The following is an 18,100-nucleotide window of genomic DNA, read 5'->3' as shown; positions in this document are numbered from 1 at the left end:
GGAGAGAACATCTCCCAGGCAACCAGCACCAGAACCAGGGGACACAGTCTCAAGCTGCGCCAGGGGAAGTTTAGGCTCGAGGTGAGGAGAAAGTTCTTCACCAAGAGAGTCATTAGCCATTGGGATGTGCTGCCCGGGGAGGTGGTGGAGTCACCATCCCTGGAGGTGTTCAAGAGGAGATTGGATGTGGCACTTGGTGCCATGGTCTAGTCAAGGGTCTGTGGTGACAGGTTGGACTCGATGATCCTCGAGGTCTCTTCCCACCTCGGCGATACTGTGAGACTGTGATCTTCCCCTCTCTTATCAGCTCCTAATGGAAAGAGCAGCAAAGACACAGCGCTGCCCTTACCTCTGGCATTAAGAGACTGGAGTGAGGGACATTGGGATGTGGGAAGCTCTGGCAGTTCTTACTGGTCAGAACCTCACTGGTGTCTCTGTGTCTCCCAACAGATCTTTGAAATGATCCTGAGCATGGTGCTGTGCTGTGGCATAAGGAACAGCTCCGTCTACTGAGCCATGAGAGCCAGGGAGGGGAAGGGGGTAGCAGGGTGGACGGCGCTAGAGGGGACCCCAAGTGCCACCAAGTGACCAGGAGACATTTCAACGAAAGACAAAGAAAACTCTGTATATAAATACTTCCACTATTACCATGCAGTACTTATCATTTTTATGGCAAAGGAGTCTCTTTTTTTTTGGTAATAAATAAAACTTTCCCAGACCCTCGTGGCTGAGTTAGTTACACATCAGTTGTGTGTGATGGGGAAAGCTGCTGCAGCAGGAGATCAAGTCCTTCCTCCCCCTTCCCCACCCCCCTGTAACTCAGAAGTAAAGCTGGTGGAAGATGTAGAGAGGAGAAGGGCTGCAGCCTGTCAGCAGAAATCTTTGCCTTGGTTTTTAATTCTCTTTTTTCTTTTTCCAACCCCAACTTTTCCCTTTTTTTATCTGTATGTAATCAGATGCTGAAGCAGGATTTAGCATTTCTGTTTGCTTGTGCTCCTCTTTTTTTTTTCCCCCTTACCATCACCCCCAACTCCCTGGCTGGCTGTGGGGGAAGCCTGGGAGAAGAGAGGGAACAGCCCCCATCACCTGGGTGTGATGCATCCGGGGTGGGGTCACAGGCACCTCGTTCCTCTCCAACCTGTTTGCATCGCTAGGTCGATCCTGAACACAAACCATGCTTCCATTTTTTGGCTCTCTGAGGAGTGGTGATGCTTTGGGGGTTTGGGGTTTTTTTTGGCTTTTTCTTTTTGTATTTTTTCCCCCCTCTTCTTTCTTAGGGTTGTAGCTTTCTCAATTGGCTCACTGCCACCGATTCACTGCATCCAAGGGTCAGTGGCTAAATTGCAGTCCCCATTTTTTCCAATGGAACAAACTGAAAAACTAGGAAGTGCTTTTTAAACCTCCTTCAGTGTTTCTTTTATAGACCTATGCTTTGAGTTCTGCACTGAGATTCCACTGTTAAGCTAATGCTGGCATATAAATATTGGGGGGGGTGGGGGGGAGGGAAAGAAGAAAACTTAATAAAAGAAGTCCTTAAGCTTTAGAACTCCTGCAGTTGTGCGTTGCAGGGTGAGGCTTGGGGGTTCCCAGCCGCTCATGTTTGAAATGTCATCTTTGCATCACTCTCTTGCTCCAGGCAATTTTCCTGACTTACAGCACCTTGTCACACACTGGCAGTGCTGGGAAATTGCCATCACCTGATTCTGCAGAAAAAGAAAAGTCCACTTAGATCAATGACAGTTAGATCAGCTTAGCAAAGCCAGGATTTCAGAGCACGCCGGGTGAAACCTGTTCCTGTGACCTGGCTGAGCTTTGGCTGCCAGTTTGGTGAATGGGGCTTCTGTTATCATGCAGACAGAGGGGGAGAGTGGCCCAGGAGCTATGTAATAAAATCTGAGAGTCTCTAAAAAGATATCTATGTGTATAGTTCTATAGAAATATATTTTTAAGCAAAGCCTTTTCTTTAGCCCTACAGGCACTCGAGCTGGAAATGATGGCATCTCTCAGCTCTCTGTCACCTCGCAGCAGGTGAGGGGAGGAGCTGAAACTTGTGATCACTTTCCCCACTTCAGGAATATTTCTGTTTCTCAAAGTGTTTCACTCTCCCCCCCTTTGTGGCAACAATGAGCTTCAGATAGGGTAGGGAGGCAGACCCACAATCATTATGAACTAATCTTGTCCACTCCACGTGGTGCTGTGGCCATTGCCACCACAGGACATGAAATTCCTGCACTGGGGCAAGCTGATCCATTCGGAGGCTTTTCTCCCCATGCTACTCCCCCCACCTTTCCTCTTCCTGCCTTTTAGTATATAGGGCCTTTAGAAAGTATATAGGTAAATATATATATATATAAAAATATATATATAAATATATATATCAAGCTGTGCTGGGTAAGAGGAGGAAGTGCTTCAGGCAGAACTTCAAATTGAGGGGTTGGACAAGAGAAGATTCAGCCTTAGAAATCGAGCCTTAAAAGCAACACTGCCCTGAATGTCCACCTTGTGCACGGGAAGAACGAGAGGAGGTTTTGCAGTAGGTCACCTCCCTCCCCTGCTCCCAGCATAGCTCCTTCAGGTCACATCTGCTCTGTCATGTGGCTCTCTGTGTATGCACCTACCAAGCATGTGTGTCTCCAGGGATGTGCGCCGGGCTCGGGAGCGTACAGGATGGATGTGTAACTTGCCGCCTCTGCCGCCGGCTGTTGGTCAATGTGTATAAATATGCCATTAAGCAGCTTCAGTTCTGCTTTCCTTTTGGTTTGGGTTTTTTTATTTCCTTATACTGCATTTTTTGATATTGTTCAGCATTCAGTTGATGCTGTCTGTGTGGCTGGAGCTCTGTTTGAAGATGGGCTGGATCTCGATGCGGGCCAGCTGTGTCCTTAGGACATTAGAGCTTTAGAGGTCTAGGTTGTCCCAGGAGAAAGTGGTACTTGGAGAGGGAGTCTGAGAGCTGTGGAAGGAGGAAGAGCAGGACATTCTTTCAGTCCATGTCCCCCACACAGGCTGCAGTTTGCACTCTGGCTCACTTCAGAGGTGGCTTGTCACTGTGGGGAGCTCCAGAGGCAGTTCCCTGGGTCGCTTCCTTACCCTGTGGCTGCTGCAGAAAAGGTGCTTCCAGGAAAGGTACTGCAGGAGGGGAACAGCCAGCAGATGGGAAGCTTATGGAAGGGGGCAGAAGGCATTTTGGAGGGAGAGAGTAATGCTTTTTTGAGTGGCTAGCTGAGTGTCCCCATGTTCCATAGAATGGTCATTGGCTGGAGCAGGAGGGGTGAGCCCTAGGACAAGAGAGAGAGGGAAAGAATCAGTCTGGTTTGGGTTGGGAGGAACTGTCAAATATCATCTAATCCAATCCCCCTGCTGTGAGCAGGGACAGCAACTAGAGCAGGAACTGTCAAGTTTAAGAACAATGAAGCAGCTGAGAAATTCTCTCAGCAAAAGCTGCGCACTTGGGTCAGTTTGAGTCCAACCACCTCTGAAGCTGGACCCGAGTTAAAACAAATTAGAGAGGGATCTGTGAAGGGCTGAGAGGACTTGACAGGATCCAGAAGTGACAGAGTTCTTCTGCCAGTTGTTCAGTCCCAAAGCTTGGAGCCACTCAAGGACGACTTCAGCCCTAGCTCAGACCCTCTTCTGCATAGCTGTGCGTTTGTGTGTGCAGCACGGGGCCCTGCCCTGCTCCCCCTCCATGCCCCCTAAAACCAAACCACAGATGAAATAGTGGGCTGTAAAAACAAACCTCTCCCTCTCCAGGGAAGCATGGTGCTGGAGCTAGAGAGAAAAGGGCCTTGAGCTGAGGCAGGGAGGAGGAGAGAGGCTGGTGGGGAAGAGGACAGTCAACTTTCCAGGTCTGAGTTGAAAGACCACATGGAGAGGTCAAACAGAGCTGCTGACAGCTTAACTGAATGCTTGGGATTTTTTCCTACTGTGGAGCATGCCACAAAGCAGTGTGTTTAACTTCCTTCTGCCTTTTACTTTTTCTTTTTCTTTTCTTTTTTTAATTTTATTTTATTTTTTCAAAAGAAAAGGAAAGAAATGAAACAAGAATCAATCTTAATAAACGTTTCTCATAGTGTGCGTAGTGTGCTGAACTGCTGCAGTTTTACAACCAGTTAACCTTAACACCAGGATGCTTTGTGAACCTGGCTCTGACAGCATGGGTCTTTCCAGCCCCTGGGAGGGGGCCTGCAGGCAGGCTGGGGATGCATCCAGAATGGTGCTGAGGGAAGGCAAACACCACTGCCTGCCGCCAGCGGTGGCTGCTACAGTTGTGCCTCCCCTCAAGGGCAAGGGCGGCACAGCTGGAGGGGAGCTAATGTGGGTTGCAAAGAGGGGGAACTGTGCTGGAATTCAGGGGTGCTGCGGTTGCAGTACTGTGCAAGCTCCAGGGGCTTCTCCTAAAGTGACCAAAAATGGCCCCAAATGTGCTCTGCTGCCATCCAGCCCGGGGCTGGGCTGGTGTTTGTGGGTGGCTTGGTAATGCCAGTGTGCTCGCCACCGCCTGCCCCTCTGCACCATCAAGGAAAGCCTGGCTAGAGGAGGGAGAGGCTGAGTGCTGTGGTCCCAGAGTGCCTGCCTTGCCCTGCCCTGCCCTGGCCTCCTGGCTGTGTTTGGAGTGGGAAGATCCTGGCAGTGCCGGTCTGGAAGGGGCAGGGAATGCCAGGGAAGGCCGGGCGAGGGAAAGCCACGTTCAGCTGCCCCAGAGAAAGGCAAGCCCTGCTCCCGGCAGCTGTGCCTCTGCTACCAGATCATGCCCATCTGTTGTTCTTTCACTTGTTTACCTGAATGTTACTGGAGTCAGACATCATGACTTCTGGAAATTTAAAAAAAAAAAAAGAATAAAAATATAAAATAAAAAAAAATCTTTAAAAACAATAAAAAAGGGCAAGAAACCAACCCAGGCAAGCACTTGTTAGTGGCTTTTTGATGATGTGTTGTCAGATCTTGTTTCTTTCCAGCATGTACAGATTTCTGCCATATCTTCCAAGGGCACAGGCTCATCTCCTTCTCCTGTTCAGGCAAAATTCAGGCTGCAGGGAATGCAGTCCTCAGCTGACCCTATCAGTGGTTTCCCATGGATGTGATGCTCTTCGCTTCATGCCTTAAAACATTTGGATTGTGGTGCTGTGCTGTTGTTCCAGGGAGGGATGAAATTATTCCTGCCTCTGGAGTGGGGATGAAGCTGATGTGAGTCACTGCCAGACTCAGACTGCTGTTCAATGGGGGGAGAAATGATAGTGGAAACCAACTGGCAGAGCGGAGTGCGCATTTGGCAGCCAGAGCTGGTCCCTTGGGACCTCAGCCTGGAAGCATAGCTGGGATCTTAAACCTTCCCTGGCTCTGTCTGTGACTCAGGTCTGAGTGTTAACACTGCTGTGCTCATGCAGGTGCTGCGAAGGCGTGGGTTCTTCTTGGGAAAGAGCAGTCCTGCTGTGCAGGAGCGTGTGAGGCCACTCAGATAAGGCCCTGCCAGGGGAAGGGGTGGGTGGAATCCCTGCAGCCCACCGGCTCTCATGTTGCACCTTGGCGTGCACTTCCCGTCAACATTTTTCTTCATAGGTCTGAAGGACTGAGAAAGTCACTGGAGGCCTTAACTGTGGACTCATGATTCCTGGGCATATGACTGTGGAATCTTTTCTTCATAAACCAAGAATTTTTCAACAAATGAAAACACAAGCATGAATTTCTTCTAAGCTAGACCACGTTGGGATTGTTTTTTCCCCAGCAGGATTCTTTTCCTTCTCCCTCCCAAACTGTTTCCTTCCCCCCTCCCCTCTGGACTGTTTCTAAGGAGAAGTTTTGGATGTCTTTTTTGCTCTGCTGAGCTCTATTTCATAAGCCTCTTCTGTGATGTTTGTGTTCTAAGTAGCAACGTGCCTGTTCCCTGTTAAGAGAGCTGCAAGGAATCAGTATCAATTGCTGTGTCCATCCCTTACAGAAAGATTGTCTGAGCTCTGACCAAGATTTGCAATGCTCCCAGTGGAGGGAAAAGCCCAGCCAGCTCTCCCATGTAAGAGCTGTTTCTGGTGGAGGTTTCTGTGGAGCAAAGCACCCTCCCTCTGCCTGCCAGCTCTCCTTGCCAGGCTCAGTGCTGAAGGATGTGTTAGACAGTGGCTGTTCTGACATTCCTGCTCTGTGTCCTTTTCTGAGCATGGCCCTCACAGTTTAGGGGAGTTTCAGCTGCAGGGCAAGCTGCTGACAATGGAGAAGACTGTTTTGAACTGAAAGGTGAATGTTTCAACACCTCCCTCATTTACAAGGGCTGAGAAGCTGTGGCTGCATCAGAGAGGAGATGTGAGTGGAAATACAGACCCCGGTGAGAGAACATCTGCCATCAGTGGGTGCTGAAAGGGAGAGGGAAAAAATTAACTTCCAGACCAGCTCTTAAGTGAAAAAGATACAGGCTAGAAACCCCAGCTGTCATAGATGCCACACTGTGCACTGCAATAGAGGTGCAGTGTTAATCCATGTGGTTTTGTCTGAACACTCCCCTCAGCTGCAGCCTGGGGAGCACCAGATTACTTTGCAGCAGTCATGACCCTAGCAGCAGGGCACAGAAGTGCTGTTCTTCAGCCAGCTTCTGGCAACTTGTCTGATGCAGGCAGCCTGATGCTTTCACTTCATAGCCCAGGGACCTGGAGCAAGCAGAAAACACCACCCAGCATCTGGAACTGCTGGAACTGAAGCCCAGGTTGTTTTCACACCTGCAGATACATTAGGGGGTACATAAACTTTGCAGCCAGGCATGCCACTGCAGGCTGGCTGGCATTTCTCCCTGGCTTTAGAGGGCTCAGCTCAAGTGCCAGTGGTTGCAAGTAGCACTCTTAATTGGAGTGTAATCACACTTTTTCCTCTTAAAAAAAGCAAGCTGGTTTTGGCCCTGCTTCACTAGGGCATTCCCTTAAGCTGGCCACAGCTTTGACTGAGTGCTGAAGAGGTGTTGATGTTAGGCCAGGCGAGATGGTGCCCACACGACACCCTCTCTGCCAGCTAGAAGTAAACTGGGCAGAGGTCCCCCAGCCAGGCTTAGTGGTGGTTACAAAGTTGTGTTGGTTCATGTCCTACATGTCATGCTCTAGGAAAACTGGTTTGGGTTGTCTTGGTTTGGGGTTTTTTGGTAATAACTACAAGGCCCTCATCTGGTTCTAAGATCCTCCTTCACCTCATAACTACACCTGTATCAAGCATGCTGGGGTGAAGGATAGGAAAGGGGTGTGTGTGGAAATAAAGGCAATAATTAAGGGTTTTTTGGGGGGGCAAATACTCCATAGCTAAGTCCAAATGAACAGAGACCCCCCCCCAACTGTTTTGTTTCTTTTAATAAAAAGCCAAATAATTGCAGGGAATATTAATGTTGCTCTTAAATGACTTCAGCTCCTTCCCACACACACAGTTTCTCTAAGGGAAAAGGGGTTAAGGTTCTCCCTGCAAGCCCTCTCCAGGCTAGCAGTGACATTGTTATTGAGAAGAGTCAAGCTGATAAAGACCTTCACGGCCTGTCTGCATTACAACTCTCTTCACAAGGAGCTAATTTTATGTAGGTACCTTAGGGGGAAAAAAGCACCAACATGGGTAAACAGCACTGGAATAAATCAACCTGCTCACAGGTGAGCCTGGACCAAAGGAAAATGCAAAGTCAAACAAGGAAGCGAAGCTTGGAGTAGAGGAGCGGTGGTGTCAAGCACTGAATCCTGGAAACTAACCCCATGGTGGGATTTCAAGGCCATTTGTAAGCTCTTCCTGCAAATGGGCAAGGGGAACTAGAAGGCTTTCCTTCAGCCTGTACCCATTCTGACTTGGTGTGACTGCCTTCTCCCAGCAGAGGAGGATGCAGCAATTGTTACTCTGCTTTTGCTTTTTGTCAGCCAGAAAATGCTCCTTTCCCTCCCCATCTCTCCTCAGGAGCTCCAGCATGAGCTGCATGTGGCCATACCAGACTAACTTTCATACTCAGATGCAGGAGATGATGAAAATGCATCCAATTGCTCTGTCTGGCATGCAGGACCTGGGCAGCTACAAGGGAATTGTCTTTCCTACAACTGAGGACAGGGAGCAGTGGTCCCTGTCAGGCACCTACCCAGGCAGTGAGCACAGCAGCAGCCATTGCCTGCCAGTGAGCAGTGGAAACAGTTAGTTAGGGATGGGGGCCAAACAACAGATTTATTTGCAAGGAAGGAGCATGAGGCACCCAGCACAGGGCTGTGACTGGTGTGCATTTGCATGCACCACCCACACACAGGGACGCTCTTGGCTTCCTGCAGGCCTGTGGGGCCAGCTCTGAGCAGGAGCCAGCCCCTCTGATGCGGCCTGCTTGCTTGGACGATGTCCTGTGCTGCAGCTCAGCTCTGCCTTCCAGCCTCCCCCCACCCTCTTCAAGCCACCTCAGTTCATGTCAGCGAGGGGAAAACACTTTACCATCTGTTCTTCTTCAGTCTGACTCACTATATTTATTTCAGCTGTCGCCAAGCAATAGCAAAGATCCCAACACACCAGCATATCCACTGCTGCAAACTCTTGTCCTCAGCCACCAGAGAGGCAGTAGCTCATCCCTGATTCTGCGCTGAATTTTCTGCAAAACAACTGCAAGGAGGAAAAGAGTACAGACAGCTTCTGAAGGTGACCTTGGCCATCAACATACAGCATCCAGGCAAAAAACCCAAACAAACCAAGAACTCATAGCCTGTGGAAATGGAGGAATGGGGCTTGTCTCTGAAGGCACCCACCTCCAGGGGGGATGGAGATGGTTGAGGTGGTGTTGCCCTCTTCTGCCACTCTGAGCCCTTAATCATAGAATGGCTTAGGTTGGAAGGGACTTCAGAGATCATGTGTTCAACAAAGCAGGGCTGTTGTTTGCACTAGACTATGGTGTACCCTGCTTGTCTCCAGCCCTACAAAACCAGGATGTGCCACTGTTCACTCCACACCCTTTTCTTGCCTACTCCTCACTCCCTTCAGATGCCCACTCCCAGGGTATGCCCAGCACCACAGGCAGTCTTACGCAGCACTGGGAGCCTTCATCCATGGTTTGCTCTTGGCTTCCTTGGCTTGTTTACTCACTTCCTTCTATCAGTTCCTGCCTGCCTACCACAAGACTCATGTTTTCCTTTCTTCCTACTTCCAGCTGGGAACCCATCTGAATGCTTGTAACCATACTGCCATATGTGTATACATTAAAAAGAAAGTAAACAATAACAGGATCACCAAATGGGGAAACACCTCTAGAGCTCTTGTTTTAAAACTAGAGCACGACTCCAGCCAGACGGAAGACATTTTGAGCTGGCCTCATCATTACTGCCAAATGTATTCCAAACACAGCCTTGCTCCCCCGTGGTTAACAACACTCCAGCAGGCAAAGCTATGTGTTTAAAAACTGACAGTGCAATTGAAGTGGCTGCTGTTTAGATTGTGGGTGACTCACAGAGGCCCCACTTGAAGGGATTCAGGGAAGTCTCCCTGGCCGCAGCTTTACCTCTAGCACACCCATCGGCAAAGCAGGGTTGGGATGCCATGGGGGGCAAAAACTGAAGTGTACTACAATCAGACAGAGGAGGGCTACATGGTAATTCCTTCTTTTGTGGGGAAACCGATAGCATAGATGAGCTTTATAAACTCAGCCCCTACAGCAAATCCTTCAGAGCGGGGTGCTTTGATGATCATCACAGCATGTTAGGGGTTGAAAGAGACCTCTGGAGATTATGGAGTCCAATCCCCTTGCCAGAGCAGGACCACAGAATCTAGCACAGGTAAAGCAATGGTACCTTTGGAGGCTTGGGCTCTGTGCAGCAGTTAATTTAGTTTAACTAAACTAAACTAGTTTGAGTAAGAAATCTCATTTGCAGTAGCAGTTATTGGAAACCTGCCATCATGGCAGGACAGGGCCCATGGAGACAGGCTGAGAGAGTTGGGGCTGTTCAGATTGAAGAAGAGAAGGTTCCGGGGAGACCTTAGAGCAGCCTACCCAGTACCTGAAGGGAGCTACAAGAAAGCTGGGGAGGGAATTTTTACAAGGGCTTGTAGTGATAGGATGAGGGGGAATGGATTGAAGCTGACAGAGGGGAGATTTAGACTGGAGACTAGAAATAAATTCTTTCCAGTGAGGGTGGTGAGACACTGGAACAGGTTGCCCAGGGGAGCTGTGGATGCCCCCTCTCTGGAAGTGCTCAGGGCCAGGTTGGATGAGGTGTTGAGCAACATGGTGAAATGAGAGGTGTCCCTGCCCACGGCAGGGGGCTTGGAACTAGAAGATCTCTAAGGTCCTTTCCAACCCAAACCATTCTATGTTTCTACGTTTCTAACCATGAAGCCTCAAGGCCAAGCAAGGCAGTAAGGGAGCCTCAGATGAGCGCTGCAAACTGCTGGGCACACAGTGCCCCAGCAAACCTTGCCTTTTCTTTTTGCATTAACGTAGGATAAACAAGCTAAACATCGAAGCCACATGGGAAATACATTTCCACTGATAATGCAAAACTATTTTTGCTGAAAGGCAGCGGGGAGTTGGGGGGCAGGGGGCGGGGAAATAAAATTAAGCCTCTTCAGCCAACACCAATAAAACATTTTCAGAGAGAATTCAACTTCTTGACGCACACACAAAAAATGTTCTGCTGGGACAGAAAGTGGAAACTTTTATTTTTGGATGGATATGGTTCTATGCCTCAAGTGACTTGGACTGAAAAATAAATAGAAAGGGAAAAAAAAACCAAAACCCAAACCACAACACCCAAAGCACAAAGAACAAAACAAAACTCCAGACACTTCCTCTGAAGTGGCCAAGCTCTGCTTTCCTTATGAGAAGCAAAGCTCTGCTCGACGTGGTTTTTCCACACGGTTCAGCGAGGGGAGGCAGCACTTAGGTGCCTGCTTTGCCAGACCCCTCCCGCCGCCTGGCAGCCCGGGGGCTGTCTGCCGTGCCTGGGGACGCCAGGAACGCCAAGCCAGCTACCGCCCCCAGCCGCCAGCACGGCGGAGGGCTCGGGGGGAAGCCTGCATTCGCTGCAGCGCCACAGCACCCCCCCAGGTCCCCTCCCAGGCTGCAAAATGGCGGCGGCGCGACGCAGCCTGGGCGCTGTAGTGCGGCTTGGGGCGAGCTCAGCCCCGTGCAGCAGCGGGCCCCGCGGTATCTTCCCCGCGACCCCGCTCTCAAAATGTCCCCCGCCGGGCGAGGGGCTGGTGACTACAGCTCCCGGGACGCTGAGCAGAGAGGCGGAGCCGTAGGGGGCAGCGGCCGCCCGCTCCCCGCCCTTTCCGCGCCGCGTTGCTCGCCGGGGGTTGCGGTCTCGGCGCCGGGCGCTGCCGTCCCGTGGCTGCCGCTGGGGACTCGGTGTCCCAGCGCGCCTCGGGCCGCGGCCGCGGGCGGCGGGGAGAGGCGGGAAAGGCAGGCGGCTGCCCTGCGGAGGCGCTGGGCCTGTGCAAGGCAGGGGTATGGGACGCTCCCCTTTTCCCCCTCGGTTCTCGCTGCGGGCCCGGAGGTGGCGGTGGGGCTGGCGGCCTCTGTGCGCGGCGCTGAGCGGGAGCGGGCGGAGACAGTTCTGGGGGTTAGAGGAGGGTGGCAGCCCCCGGGGGTGCAGAGGCCCGCGGGCGGTTGTCTGTGTTTGTATCCCGGCCCTGGGACGGGAGCAGGAGCCTGGGAGGACAGGAGGGCCGGCCGAGGCTGCGGGCTGCAGCCGTGGTGGGGAGCAGGGCCGCGGGCTCAGTCGTTTCCCTCCGCTGGGGTTGGGAACCCCCTGGAGGCGCGGGCCGGCCCCGGGGGCTGCTGCCCTTCCTTGCTGAGGCGGGGCCGTGCTGCGGTTGGCATGGGATGGCTGGCAGCAGGGCTTGCTGTCTGCAGGGAGGGTGGACTCCCGGCCGTGATTGAGGCTGACTGGGGTCTGTGCTTTCGTCACAGGCTGCACGGAGACGTACAGAGCCTGTTTGAATCAGACCATGATGGAAGGGCCCATCCAGGCGGACCATCCCGTCCCGAGAGACACCGTCCCGTCCAAGTTGTGCTGTGATCACATCACCGCAACAAACCTGTGAGTCTGGCTGGCGTGTGCTGTGAGGCTTTGGCTGCTAGCTACGTTCAGCCTGAAACACCTCCTTAGGAGCAAAAAGTTTCCTTTCTGTGTTACTGCCCTCAGGCAAAAAGATGCCCTGATTCACAGCCTGGGCAGGACTCTTCAGCTGCCATCTGACAGCAGCTGTTCTAGCCAGCTTTGTGCTTCAGTGCCTACTTCTCACGGGTTAGAAGCAAGCAGAAGAATGTACAATTTTCAGGTGATTCTTTGGGGGTTCATGCTGAGGGCAGTGTGTCCAAAATCAGTCATCAGATTCTTTTTGTCAAAGACAGGCAGACTGCATGGAGCACAGCACTTGACCTGCTGAATTCTTCAGAATCTTCTCTATGCATTAATGCTTTATGAAGACCTGTCCCTAGCCTTTCTTTGCAGACAGACCTCTGTGGCATGCATGGTCTTACAGCACTCAGTACTTGAGATGCATGGTGAATGGTGCCACGTCCAGCTGGCGGCCAGTCACTAGTGGTGTGCCCCAAGGATCAGTGCTGGGCCCTCTGCTCTTTAACATCTTTATTGATGATCTGGAGGAGGGCATTGAGTCCATCATCAGTAAATTTGCTGACGACACCAAGCTGGGGGCAGGAGTTGATCTGCTGGAGGGTAGAGAGGCTCTGCAGAGGGACCTCAACAGGCTGGACAGATGGGCAGAGTCCAAGGGCAGGAGATTGAACACATCCAAGTGCCAGGGGCTGCACTTTGGCCGCCACAACAACCCCAGGCAGTGCTACAGGCTGGGGTCAGAGTGGCTGAGAGCAGCCAGGCAGAGAGGGACCTGGGGGTGCTGGTCGATGGCAGGCTGAACATGAGCCTGCAGTGTGCCCAGGCAGCCAAGAGGGCCAATGGCATCCTGGCCTGCATCAGGAACAGTGTGGCCAGCAGGAGCAGGGAGGTCATTCTGCCCCTGTACACTGCACTGGTTAGGCCACACCTCGAGTACTGTGTCCAGTTCTGGGCCCCTCAGTTTAGGAAGGAGGTTGAGTTGCTGGAATGAGTCCAGAGAAGAGCAACAAAGTTGGTGAGGGGTTTGGAACACAGCCCTGTGAGGAGAGGCTGAGGGAGCTGGGGTTGCTCAGCCTGGAGAAGAGGAGACTCAGGGGTGACCTTATCACTCTCTACAACTACCTGAAGGGAGGTTGTAGACAGGCAGATGATGGTCTCTTCTCCCAGGCACCCCGTACCAGAACAAGAGGACACAGTCTCAGGCTGTGCCAGGGGAGGTTCAGGTTGGATGTTAGGAAGAAGTTCTACACAGAGAGAGTGATTGCCCATTGGAATGGGCTGCCCGGGGAGGTGGTGGAGTCGCTGTCATTGGAGGTGTTCAGGAGGAGACTTGATGGGGTGCTTGGTGCCATGGGTTAACTGTTTGGGTGGGTTGGATTGGTTGATGGGTTGGACACGATGATCTTGAAGGTCTCTTCCAACCTGGTTTGGTTTATTCTAAAGAAATAAAGGTTTATTCTAAATAACTGCTGTATTTCCTTAGCTGCATTTCACACTGTTCAGTTAGTGATGGTTTACTCCACGTGCAAATGACAGCTTTTACCTTTTCAAACCTCTCTTCTCTACAGAGCAAGGTAGCCAGTGCAAATGTGGAGACTGAGTGATGCCTGCCTTATTAGGCTGTGTGTTGTTCTTTTGCCAGAAATCCAGGAATATCTGTAGGCTTTTACACCAGCATGAGTTGGTGTCAGATTTAGCACTCGGTTCTGCAGCTTCAGATGATTCAGGGGGGCAGGAATTATTTTTAAAGCTCATTTTGAAACTACATTTCCAGTATCTTGAAGGAAATGTTTGTTTTCTAGGGTGGAAGTGCTGAGATCTTTGGTGGCTTTAACTGACCCTCAGGAGGGGAAGCTGACTCAGTCTCAAGAGAAAGTGAGTGACTAACAGACTTTCCATGTCTGTTTACTGCATCGTTTCAGAAGAACCTATAATTAGGTAGTTGAGCTTATTCTAATAATATATTGGAACTATTTCTGTAATCTGTATTTTTGTGAGCTGAACTGAGGTCTGTGTTTGCCAGCTCATTGCCCAGCAAGTGTTAGTGTGCTTATCAACTGCCCTGGTTCGGTGAGGTTCCCTTCCCAGAGATGCGATGCAGAGCAACTGAGGTATTCCAGCCAAGCACTGGAAGCTGGGCTTCAAGTCACATTCCCTTTGTCCTGACTAAAGGGCCTGCTCTTGTGGATCCTTGGTGGCACCCTCCCCTTGTTTCCATGCACAAGTATGCCATGTTTGGGTTTTTGTAATCCAGTGGGCTTGGTTTCTTGAGCTGGCTCATTTTCTGATTGCAGGAATTAGTAATGACCTCAGATTTGAAGCCCAGGGAGGGCATGGAGCTTGGACTCTTTTCTGATTGCAGGAATTAGTAATGACATCAGACTTGAAGCCCAGGGAGGGCATGGAGCTTGGACTCTTTTCTGATTGCAGGAATTAGTACTGACATCAGACTTGAAGCCCAGGGAGGGCATGGAGCTTGGACTCTTTTCTGATTGCAGGAATTAGTACTGACATCCGATTTGAAGCCCAGGGAGGGCATGGAGCTTGGACTCTTTTCTGATTGCAGGAATTAGTAATGACCTCAGATTTGAAGCCCAGGGAGGGCATGGAGCTTGGACTCTTTTCTGATTGCAGGAATTAGTACTGACATCAGACTTGAAGCCCAGGGAGGCCATGGAGCTTGGACTCCCATGTTGCTTTAAAGCAGTCCTGAAGGTGTGGCCCTGATAGTCCTGTGCCACTGACCTCAACCAGTAATAATGTCCTTTATAACAGGCAGGATGTGGTGAATACTGGGGCAGGAGGCACCGTGGCTGATGCAATGAAGGATCCTAATGGTCAGAGGAAAGCCTGAGAGATGAGGATGTGTATTTTGTGGATTTACACCCTGCCTGTATCACACTGTAATTGGAAGAAGTCACTGTTGTTTCTTGGTGTGTTAAGACACTTATGGGGCATTCAGATGTGCTCAGAAGCTTTATGCTCCTCCTTCAGTAACTGGACCTGCTGTAATATCTAAGGAAATTTGGTGTGCAACACCAGTTTTGAATCCTACCTATTCTTGTGTTGAGTCTTGTGTGAGTCTTTAAGGTGCATTCATTCCTGAAGGAATGCTTTTGGGGTTCTTCAAGCAAAGCTGCTCAGGAATGCCTGAAGTAGAGCTGCCTCTTACCCTGCATTAATGACTGTTTTGCACCACACAGAGTGATGGCCTCATACTTCACAGCTCAGTTTTTATCATCCTTTGTATTCTAGGCACTGAACTCGGTGGGCGTGTGGAAAACCGCACTTGGAGCTGTTCCTGGGCCCGCACCAAAGACCTCAGTGGAGCGACAGCCCGAAGATGGGAGATCAGGAAGCAGGTGAACCCTTTCTGGGGATAGTGGCTGGTGGTGCCACAGACTATGAAGGAGTCCTGCCCTCGGACACGGTGTCGCTCAGCGATTCTGATTCCGATGATTTGGGCTTAGCTGAGGAAGCAGAGGCTGATACGGTATCCCCCGAGGAGACGTCTGTAGATGATGGGGACTGCAGATCGGGGTTGGGCTCTGCCTCTCCAGACAGCAGGCAGAAGTCTCCTGCCCAGCTGTTCCATCTGAGGGGCATGAGCTCTACGTTCTCTCTCCGCAGCCAGAGCATTTTTGATTGTCTGGAAGAGGCAGCCAAGGCAGCTGTGCCCTCGATGCCTGAGGATAATGTCGTTGATGGGAGGTTTAAGCGTCCATTGCCTCCGAGCACAGCGTCAGGAAGCACAGTGCCAGAAAGCCTGGGAAAGCAAGCCAAAGCTGTGCAGGCTCCCAAGAGCTCTCCTGCAGTGCCTGACTATGTGGCACACCCAGAGCGCTGGACCAAATACAGCCTAGATGGAGTTTCAGAGTCTAGTGACAAGACCAACAGGGCAGTGGCCATGGAATTTCTGGAGGGTCTGAAGAAAAGAGGGGAGAAAAAAAGCTCAGCTACCCCAGAGAGCTACACCCCTTACTTCAACCAGGACCCTTCCAGCTGTGGAGCTGGGAGGATTGTTTTCACCAAACCAGCAAAAAGAGGTGTAGATGGACTGGAAAAGAGAACAGCAGCTGGAGAGGATGATAAGAAACACTTGAAAACAGATTTGAAAGGAAAACCTGTGAAGAAGACTGATGACTCAAGGGAAGAAGATAAGGTAGAGCTGGGGCACTTAGACAGTGGAATTGGTAAAGCAGGAGAGGAGGAGGAGTGTACAACAATGGGGGACCTGAGTGCAGAAGGAAAGCTTAGTGCAAGGCTTAGTGGCACAGCTGAAGAAGCATCAGTGGAAACAGTTGGATTCCATTGCAGTAAGAAGAAGAACAGGAAAAATTTCCGACCTAAAGTGGATGATGAAGAGGAGGAGGAAGAGGCCTGAAGGATGGAGCCCATTGGAAACATCTAAGGACTTGTATTGTCTTTGCATATGTTTGGGGATTTTTCTTTCACTACTCTTTTTTTCTGCTCTGAAACCATGGGATGGCTTTTTGTCTTTAACAGTTTGCATTGTAGCCACCAGAACATTTTGTGGTGTTAGAAATTAAGCTGCCTAAAATACATTCCAGACCCTCTCTTCATGAGAAGGCTGTGGGCACCTGATAGTTGGACCCAAGCAGGAGAGAATCAGGTGTGCTGTGTCTGCTTGAGTAACTCCCTGGTGAGTGCCCCGGAGGTGAAATGCTCAAAGAACAAGATGTGTGAGCTTAAAGGGCTGCTGGGCTTCCTGCTAACCTCCAGATTTAGAGCAGTTTCCAGATCCTGAAGAACCACGCAACAAAGATGGTGGGCTTTTTAAACAATGAAAAGAAAACCTGATCTTCAACTAGATGGGCTTTCCCTCAGCCCTGTCCCAGGCTCTGTCATTGCCCTTGGGAGTGAAGGCACACCAGTACCCAGTCATGAGTTTGGAGGGCCCAGGGGGCTGGCTGAGCCAGAATTTTTCTTAAGGTGGGCTTAATATTTTCCTTACTTAGTGTTACATGATAAAGCCCCAGTGTTTCCTGGGGAGAGGTGCAAGTGTGGATCCATCCTGGTGAGGACACACTCAGGATGGTTTCAGCAGAGCCTCACCCTCTTGTGTGTAGGTCAGAATTCCACAGCTGCAGTTGTTTACCTGGGCAGCAGCTCTTCCTCTTCCTGGTGACATAGGATGTGATGGCTCTGACTGTTAGTCCTTTGAAGGTGGCACTGCTTACGCATCGTGGGTTTGGTGGGAATGAGGTGTTTGTACCAGGACTGGATACTCCTTTGGGATTCAATAAACCTTCAGTTGCAGCTGGATTTCTTCACCTCTGACCCAGGCTGGTGAATGCAGCTCTGGAGCAGTAACAAAGAGTCTGTTTGATTTGAGAATCACCTCGAACATCAAGAAAGGTTACTCTGGGCTTACCATCTCGTAACTTCTCCCTCCAGTCTCATATTTTAGATGGTAAAAACCACATTTTGAACAGTTTTCAGTCACAGTATCTGGAGAGTTGCCTCACAGAATGAGTCACCTCATACAATGACTCACAGTGGAATGAATAGAGTCGGGGTTGTTTTTTCACACAGAACGTTAATAAATAAGGTTGAAAGATTAAATTCTTTGAGAAGTGATATGCTTTGAAACTCAGCTGAGCTCAGATCAGTTTGGACTGACACATTTTTTTTTTTGCCAGTAGCCCAAATTAACCACCTTAGTGCTAGTATTTATAACTGCAGTGAAAGATGAGTTTAGGGTTTGTGGCGCGTGCTCAGACTCGGAAGGATATTCGAGGAGGTTACACCCTCTCAGGGTGTCAGCATCTCAGCAGCAACTGAGTGGTAGGCCCAAATCATTGGGTGATTGTGTTTGAGCACCATTTGGCAGCAGAAGCAGAAAGCCACATAAATACTGCTCCATCTGTTGAAATTTACCTTGGAATTTTCAAAGCAGAATGTACACAGAGAGAGAGATTGCCCATTGAAATGTGCTGCCCAGGGAGGTGGTGGAGTCATCATCATTGAAAGTGTTTAGGAGGAGACTTGGTAGGGTGCTTGGTTGCATGGTTTAGTTGATTAGG

General features: G+C 50.5%; 2 protein-coding genes across 3 annotated transcripts in view; both read left to right on the top strand.

The window, feature by feature from the left end:
• Window positions 1-4,077, top strand: part of CD81 (CD81 molecule) — a 44,772-nt gene extending 40,695 nt beyond the window's left edge. The window contains exon 8 of the mRNA XM_068148319.1: window positions 451-4,077. Within this exon, the coding sequence (XP_068004420.1) occupies window positions 451-513 (63 nt within the window). The 3' untranslated portion in view covers window positions 514-4,077. The remainder of the gene's footprint in view (window positions 1-450) is intronic.
• Window positions 4,078-11,280: 7,203 nt separating this feature from the next.
• Window positions 11,281-17,653, top strand: TSSC4 (tumor suppressing subtransferable candidate 4). Of its 2 annotated transcripts, XM_068148318.1 has the most exons (4): window positions 11,281-11,416; window positions 11,882-12,011; window positions 13,856-13,928; window positions 15,309-17,653. In XM_068148318.1, the coding sequence occupies exon 4, from the start codon at window positions 15,397-15,399 to the stop codon at window positions 16,435-16,437; it is 1,041 nt and encodes a 346-aa protein (XP_068004419.1). In that variant the 5' UTR covers window positions 11,281-11,416; window positions 11,882-12,011; window positions 13,856-13,928; window positions 15,309-15,396; the 3' UTR covers window positions 16,438-17,653. The 2 variants fall into 2 exon arrangements, with proteins under 2 accessions (XP_068004419.1, XP_068004417.1); XM_068148316.1 differs by lacking the exon at window positions 13,856-13,928.
• The last annotated feature ends 447 nt before the right edge of the window (window positions 17,654-18,100 follow it).

The sequence above is a fragment of the Melanerpes formicivorus genome, unplaced genomic scaffold (genome assembly GCF_026170545.1).
Source record: "Melanerpes formicivorus ecotype bairdi unplaced genomic scaffold, bMelFor1.0.p_v2 SCAF_16, whole genome shotgun sequence".
In the NCBI taxonomy this organism is placed as follows: Eukaryota; Metazoa; Chordata; class Aves; order Piciformes; family Picidae; genus Melanerpes; species Melanerpes formicivorus.
The sequence above is the reverse complement of the archived record's forward strand: the minus strand, read 5'-3'. Positions and strand labels throughout refer to the sequence as shown.